The sequence below is a fragment of the Propithecus coquereli genome, unplaced genomic scaffold, assembly GCF_000956105.1.
Source record: "Propithecus coquereli isolate 6110/MARCELLA unplaced genomic scaffold, Pcoq_1.0 Scaffold171, whole genome shotgun sequence".
Classification (NCBI taxonomy): domain Eukaryota; kingdom Metazoa; phylum Chordata; class Mammalia; order Primates; family Indriidae; genus Propithecus; species Propithecus coquereli.
In genome coordinates, this window is record NW_012141747.1 from 7,076,485 (window position 1) to 7,084,778 (window position 8,294).

Sequence of the window (8,294 nt, forward strand, 5' to 3'; positions counted from 1 at the left end):
TGTTGAGTAAGAGAACAGAAAAAAAAGCTTGTTTTTCCTCTTTATATCCTCAGAATTGGAAACAAAGAATTAAAATAAAAGTTTAAAATGATCGTACGATCTAGGGGAAAAAAGCCAAAGTACAACATGATTATAGATTTAATTATACATATGAAAGTATACTTACAAATTTTAAACAATAATTGATGAATCTTGGGTCATTGTGGTATCTCTTCTTATCTAAAAACTCCTTCATTAAATGTTCTAATAAAGTTGTCAAGTATTCTTTATTCTCAGGAAAATTCTCTTCTACCCACTGCATGTAGCTAGAAAAATAAGAATAATGTTAATTTTCCATAGGGCAGCATATAGTTTGTTTAAAGGAATAAAATAAACTAAATGCTAACCTTTCCCATTCACCAAGTGGGTCATCACCCTTGTAGCTCTGCATATGGGCTTCAAACATTCTAGAACAGAGAAAATTATGCACAAGGGATGTTAGGGATAATTCCTAATAGCAAAACTTATTTATATACATATTTTATATTTATATATATTTTAAGGTCTATAAATTATATCTTAAATATCAATCCAAATGGTATATAGAATTTAAAGGGCATTCACTCAGAAGTAGAAAACTCAGAAGCAGCCAGTGTTTTTCCAGAAGAAAGTCAGTCCCCAGCTCTATCCCCAAGAATCTCCTTCTCCTCTCATTGATTCCCAATGTCACTATCACCATAAGGGGCAGCATCCAGAAGTTTGCTGCTCCTCCTCCTAACAGTGGGATCCACGTGTGACACTGACTCAGACCCCAGCCCTTGCTCCCCAGGAGCATGGCAATGGCTGAGCAATGGCTAGAACAAGGTTCAAAGAGGGCTTGTAAAGGAGTGTGAGATAAGCCCAAGGTACCAGAAATTGGAGTTTCCGGATACAGTTTTCCTTGCCTCAGTATAACACAACGTCCCTGAGGAAGAACACATGATGGCAGTGCTGAGAAATCAGCCCCTAAGAGTGTCCAGAGAACTGTGCTTGCCCTACTTCCACATACCCAAGCAGAGCTTAAAAAAAACAACCAGGAAAAGCAAAATCTCTGTGGGAGCTCAGGTGCTAGTAGGATAAACAAAAAGAAACATGTAAAACAATGTCAGTTTACATGAAGTACTTAGAAAACAAAGCAAAGCAAAACGAAATATGGGAAGGGTCAGAGGGTAGTAAGAGTTGCTATTTTTAGATAGGGTGGTCAGGGAAGGCCTGCCTCTCAGAGGGGACGGCATGTGATCAGTGCCAGACAGCCATGTAGCTATCTGGGAGAAATGGTCAAGGCTGAGAGAACTTCAGAAACTGGACTGTTTCAGGAACAGAAAGAAAACCAGTGTCATTTAAGGGTGATAAGCAGTGGAAGATGGGGGTGACAAGATCTAATTTGCATTTTAAAACATCAGTCAGGGGGATGAGAAGTGGGAAACCAGCTAGGAAACTTTGGGGAGTCCCAGAGACAGGGTGGTGAGCTGGATCAGGGTGGAAACAGCGCTTGCGTGCAAGTTGGGAAAAGACACAATGGGCTTCCTGATGGGATTGCATACCGGGTATGAGAATCAAGTTCAGGAAGACTCCTAGGTTCTCCATCTGAGAAATTACAAGATTTGGTTTTGAAAAAATGATTTAAAGAGCAGTACTTCTCGCTATCACTTCAGTATACAAATGAAATCAATGTTTTTTATGACTCAAAGAACAGCTAAAGACAACTACATGTAAATAAAAGCTTCTACATGTCAAATTGACAAAACAAACAAACAAAACACCAAGTCAAAAGAGAAATGATAAACTGGAAAAGCAAAAGAGGTTCCAGAAATTAAGGGAAAAGTCATCAACCTGATTTTTAAAAATGAGCAAAGGGCATAAAAAAGCATCTCACAGAAAAATATACATGGCTCTCAAACATGAAAAGATGTTCAACTTCTCTCGTAAGAGAAATTTACTTGAGATACAATTTCTCACCCATCAGATTGGCAAAAATAAGAATTGTGACTGTGTAGGTGAAACGACAGGAAGCGGGCTCTCTAACATATCTTGCCTGCAGGTGAAAGTGCGCTCAATTCCAAACAAGGCAATTGGCAATATCTACCAAAACTGGAGCCTGATTTGCTTTTGATCCAATAAACTCACTTTTGAGAATCTAAAAGACAGATATGAGGGTATGTGTAAAATGCCATATGTGCAAGATTTTTCACCGAGGCACTATTTATAATAGCAAAAGATTGTCAGCAACCTGTGTCCATCAATAGAGGACTGTTTGGATCAATTGTGGTACATGAAATAGTATGCAGTTGTTAAAGAATGAGAGAGAGCTTTATGTATTAATTGAGAGAGATCTCCAAGGATACTGCTAGGCAAAAAGAGTAGGGTATACACTCTGCTGATTTTATGTGAGATAAAGGCAGGAAATGTACACACACACACAAACATATAGACATTTAATATATCGTAATAATATGAACATTTACACATCCAATAAAGAAAAATGGTTACATATGAATGGGTAGGAGGGGAGTAGACAGGTATCAGAGTTCTTGATGAATACTTTTCTAAATTTTTTTTTAAAAAATTCCTTCTAAATTTTGAATCTCTCTTATGCCTCTAGCAGAGGGATAAATCCCTGTCAGACCCTTTTTCCCAAAATATGTATCATAGGGCTTCCCAAGGTAAACATTTCATGTTTTAATATCAACCAATTTTCCCAGTAAAATGGCCTAATGCACTGTAAGTTGATACTAAAACACCCAGTTCATTAAAACAAATTAATCTTAGAAAGTCAAAATAAGACGAGAATGACCTAACTTCCCCTTAAAAATGGGATGAGGGACTTCCAAAAGAACATAGTTGCTGGCTAGGCTGAGGGCCAAAGAAAAAGTAGTAAAGCAAACAGATACTTGTTTTGACTGTATTTAATAACCTCGGTCTTCTGATCCCAAAGAACTGATAAAACTAACCAGTTTCACTTCCTGCCACATATGACTTAATTGTTTTAAAAAACTTTTTAATCAGTCTGGGTAAATCACCTAAGTCATCAGACAAAGGCGTGGGAACTTTAAGAACTGTGAGCAGGCTGGCACAAATGACTCAACAATAAGCAAAGCTCTTTTTTTTTTCTTAAAGTGCATTGCATTCAAAGACTTTTAAAAGGTAACGGTGGGATTATGGGTAAGACAGCAATTTTTAATTCTCTCCCTACTGTAATAGAACTTTTTAATAAGTGACTTTTGAAAATTTCTCATAAAACACAAGGTTTGAGTTTTTGGTTGGGTTGGACTTTTTTCTTCCACAGCAGCGACTGTCGACAAGGGGGTTCGTTACGAAGAATAAGCAAGAGCTCTGAGGGCCTCACGAATTGCCCGAATCCCCACCAGACGGCCACTGTGGCCTCCGCCGAGACCAGCGATACTCGGTGCCGCGTCCTCCCCACGACTCACGAGTGTCCGCGGCCTTGCTGGGTGGGGCAAATCCCAAAACCCAGGAAAGGGGCGGAGGGGGCAAACGGAGGCAGATCTGGAGCGGGCTGGGCCCGAACCCTGGGCGCCCCAGCCCCCTCCGCGTCCCCATCCCACCAGATGGACACTTACTGAAAGACATTTTCCGGGTTATCCATGGCGAGAAGACCACCAGCGGCCCCTCTTGCGCCGCGAGCGAGGAGCCACCACCTATTCGAATCTCGCGCGCAGCCGCAGTCGCCGCGCCGAGCGTTTTCAGAGCGCCTGGCCATTGGCCTCGGCTGCAGAAAGACTAGCCAATCGCCACGGCCGTTGCCAGGAGACCAAGTCCCGCCTCCGTGCCCCAGCAGCTCCTCCCACTTCCGTAGTTCTAGGTTGAACTGAAAGCTGGTGGACTGCAGAGCGGGTCGTGAGGGGCGCTAGCTTGGCTCGGGCGTAGGGAACTGGGTTTTTTTGTTTGTTTTGTTTTGTTTTAGCCAAATTGTAACTGGTTTACATAATTACACGATTAAGCCATCATCCCAGGGAAGGCTTCGCAGGAGAAAAATGGCCAACTCGAGGTCCCCGAGACGGAAAACTGTGTCCCGGTCCTTGGGTCCTGGGCGTTTGTCCCGCCGGCTTAAATATAGAAACCAGAATCATGATACGTGGTTCATGGAACGAAGAAAGATAATCCCAGGGTCGAGACCATTGTTGCTCAAGGCCGCAGAGCGCGGGGGCGATGCCAGCCTGGGGCTTAGGTAGGAGTTAGGCAGGTGGGGAGAAAGGCGGAACCCTGCACGGACACCTGCGGACACCTCCCCATTTCCGGCAGTTTTCTATTCCGCATCCTCGGCTGTAAGAAAATCCAGATGTTGAAGACAATACTTAGTTCCAGACTCTAAAATCCTGTGGCAAAGAGGGAATGATTTATCGATACCCACGGAAAAACCTAAGTGGTTTTTGGCTTAGTGACTACCCACGGTGTGAGGGCACATGGGCTGGTGGACTTTTGGCCTTTATTCAACTGATCTGATAGGCTGTGTGTGGGTGCCCTGGAGCGAATGGGGGCTCAAGGGACTGGAGCTGTTCCTACATCCAGATGGTAATTAAAATAAGAACAGAAGACTTTAGGTAGATTATAGAATGCCAGTGAGAAAGATTTCAACATCTTTTTTGGGGACCAGGCACTCTGGAAACCAAGTTCTTAGGAATCATAAAATCAAAAATAAAGAGACCTCTTTGTAGAGGAGTCCCCATGTCTAAGAAATATGTAATATGCTGATGCTTCCTAAGAGTGAGATGGAAAAGAGCTAGCCTAGCCTTCTTTGCCCCTTCGTTTTTAATAACTTCCCACTCTGCCTTTCAAGATTATTTCAAGGGCCACTTGACAAGGCAAGTAAAATATAAAGAGCTATTCATGTGATTACGTTCCTTTTAGAAAGAGGTTATGGATGTTTCAACTCCCTTAAGCCTCTTAAGTTAAATGTCTAAAAAAATATTTAGCAGCTTCTGAAAATCCCAATGCTCACAGAGTCCAGCATTTCTTCCAGCATGTTGATGAGTTTGGATCTATATGAATATTCAATTTGTGTGGTTTATTATTCAGAGGTTGTTCACTCTGGAGTCTTTAGATAAATGCCAGGTTCTGCTAACCATTCCAGAAACTTAAGACCTTTTTGGTCCCACCAACTCAACTTTTCAACTGTTTCTGATAGTGGCTTTATCAGTAATCACTTAGGAAATGTTAATTAAGGATCCTTCATGAACTAGGTGCTAATTATGACCTTGTCCAACTCAAACAGAACCTGTCCTTAAGAAACTAGTGATTTTGCCTGGTACATGAAGATACAGACACAGAGAATTGTTTAAAGGTGGTATGTGTGTGAGTGTGTATGTGTGTGTATGTTTATGTTTGTGTATATACACACATGAGCCAAATGAAAGTTCAGACTGTATCTGCTAGGGAAGTTCAGAGGAGGGAGAGGTAATGGGGACCTGTTAGTCAGATAAAGCTTCATGGAGAAGGTGGGGCTTGAATTAGGCCTTGAAGGTGGGGGTGCATATAGATGAGTCTGAGCCCAAGAGAGGTCATTCCAGGTGTAACTCAATATTACAGGAGGAGATCATCCCCAAGGACTCATGTTAATAAGTAGTGGAAATTCTTTTTCAAAAGACTGGTTTGAAATTTTGATGTTAAATCTCGAATTTTAGATTAAAGTGTTTGTACTTGATTACGTTAGTAACTGGGTCTTTTTGGAGCAAATAAAAGTTGTGATTAGCTTTGCGCAGTGCAGTATCGTATCCAATGGGGTTTATCCAAGGCATGATTATTGCTAATTGAAAACTTTTCCCAATACCCCACCGTGACAATTTGCAATATAGTCGGCACTGGCAATTTTTGACTGTCTCTATGGAGACTGAAAAAAAAAAGAGTTGTGATCATAAGGACCTCATGATAGTTACACTCAGCTATGTTCTATTTTCTAAAAGCCACAGAGATTGTCTACCCTCCTTCACTTCTGCTGCTAGGGGTTCCTCTCCCTGAGCCTTGTTTATGGGTAGGGTATTCTGGGTACTTTTCCACAGTGCCTCTTTAAAAAGGCACATTGACCCAATGCCAATCACTATGGGTATATCCAAAGGTAATAGAAAGAAAATAGTAGGGTTGCCTGTAGTAATTAGAAACTGACAGTTTTCTAGGAATAATTTCCTGGCTTACTCAATGACTTCCCTTTATCCTCGCTTATGGAAGTCTCTCCCTCTGCCATTATTCTTATTCTGAGGAAGAGTTAAAATGATCCTCTCACACAATGTGTTCATTTTAATGTCCCTATTAGGTTAATTAACCTAATAACTTATAAATAACCCAAATCCTGAACCTGGTAGTATTCAGGATTTACTGGGGAGAGAGGTAGGGATGGGCAGTAAAGGCAGAGAACAGCAATTTGCAGCATTAAAACTGGAGTTGAAGTTGGAGGCAGAGGGAATGGAAGGTAAAGGAGGGAATCAGATCTCACGGAAGGAGAAGTCTCACAACACAATGATGTCTTCAATACATAAGAGAAACAAAAGAATCAAAGATAATTTGGAGGCCTGGGAGAGTTAACAGAATCAGGCCATTGAAGCTGGGGGAAGGCTGCTACTTTGGTTTTAGATGTGTTGAGTTAGAGAGGTTACCAGGCCTCTGTCCTTCTACACAGTAAGACTGGGCACAGGAGAAGGAGGACAGAGACAGACGTGGTTCACAGACTTCAGAAGCTCGTTGAAGGAAGTTTCATGCACCATCTCCTAAGCCTAGAAGGATTTTTTTTTTTTCCTGAGAGCTTCACATTATCTCTATGTGTCCGGAATAAGTGAGGAACCTCTAAGTAGTTTGATACTTTGATGAAGAAAATCTAAAAAGCCAAGAGAAATACTGGCAATTTATATAAATCGGTATTAGCAAAAAATACCAAAGGGCTGGCAAATATGTTGCTCATTTTTAAAAAACTCACTAACTGGAGACTTGTGCCACTGACAGTACTCCAACTTTCATCAGTTCTCATCCTTGTCTTCTTTGATCTTCTCCCCTGCCCTTTTCTCCTCAGGCTTGAGTTGAGAGCACAGAAATTGTCATGGGATATCTGAGAGTCTGTTAAGTAATAATGCTTGCTTCATCAATCTATCCCTTTTTTTAAATTTTTGACATTGTTGTTGCCTTAGTGCTTCTATTACCGGATCTTCCAAACTCACCCCAGAGTGGGAGAGGAGAGGCGTGCCTTGGTCTGGGTGAGAGCAGCAGATGCAGCTATGTCTAATGTATGACTGTCCTGCACCAGATGCAGAAATGTGCAGCCATCATTCTCTCTTCCTTTTTGGCTCTAATTCACTTTATAAGCTAATTTCAATATTAAATGTCCAGCTATCAAAAATGGCTCTAATAGATTTCTTTAAATTATTAGGAAGGCCAATAGATAAAGTATCTTCATTTATATATGAATTTTCAGTGACTTGTTACTCCAGCATCATAATTTTCAAACTTATTGGAGAAGGAAAACCAGGCTATCTAAGCTCCAACCTTGACTTTCCTAAGAAGCAGCAAATGGGAAAATGACATAAACTCTCAATCTGGGTGTCAGTTTCCTGATCTGTGAAATGAATAAAGACACCTGGCTCCTTGTCTTCATGTTTCTCTGACTTTCCCTATCCTATAACCTCGTAAGATTTTCCACTTAATTCTTGAGCTCTCTTGGGTTGTCACATGATATCAAAGTTGGTACTATGTTTCAAAAAGGGGAAATGATTATTTTTTTCTAGGTTCTGAGAGTTTGACCTAAGCAAATGATCCTAGGTAAGCATGTATCTTCCTTTCCCCGAGCAATTTAGAGCAATTTGGAGTAGCTGTATTAGACGTGTGGCTAGTTTGTGGTGCCCTAATATGTCATATAAGATTGGAGATTTAGAATTAGAATAGTTGCAAAAAGCAGAGAGTGATTTAGGGGACTATAAAATATTAAGAATGAAGTTTATGTGCAGAAAAGGAGATATATAAGTCCATGTTAGAAAAATTTTTTCATCCGAGTGTGTCTTGTGACTTCACAAGATGCTTATGGGACCAAAGCCCAGAGCCCCCCACATGACTGCAGCCTGGAAAGAAAGATGGTAGAGAGGGATGGGATTCTGGCTCCCTGTCCTCCAAGAAACTCCCCAGTAATCCTTAATATAATGTGCAGTCCAGCATGCCATGCCGGTATTTGAAAAAAGAGCCCAGTGATACCTAAATGTTATTTCCACGTGGAGCGTGGTAATAGAGACCAGAGACCCTAACCCTTTCTCTTTTCTATTTTTCCCTGTTGGAGGCAACTT

At 41.2% G+C, this 8,294-nt stretch overlaps 1 protein-coding gene across 3 annotated transcripts in view; it reads right to left on the bottom strand.

Annotated features, from left to right (window-relative positions):
- Positions 1 to 3,655, bottom strand: part of BUB1 (BUB1 mitotic checkpoint serine/threonine kinase) — a 51,390-nt gene extending 47,735 nt beyond the window's left edge. For 2 of the 3 annotated variants that reach the window (XM_012641993.1, XM_012641990.1), the window contains exons 1-3: positions 3,600 to 3,655; positions 387 to 446; positions 167 to 305 (exon numbers count right to left, since the gene is read on the bottom strand). In XM_012641993.1, coding sequence (XP_012497447.1) covers positions 167 to 305; positions 387 to 446; positions 3,600 to 3,625 — 225 coding nt within the window. In that variant the 5' untranslated portion in view covers positions 3,626 to 3,655. The remainder of the gene's footprint in view (positions 1 to 166; positions 306 to 386; positions 447 to 3,599) is intronic. The other variant, XM_012641991.1, reaches the window with a different exon arrangement.
- Positions 3,656 to 8,294: the final 4,639 nt, after the last annotated feature.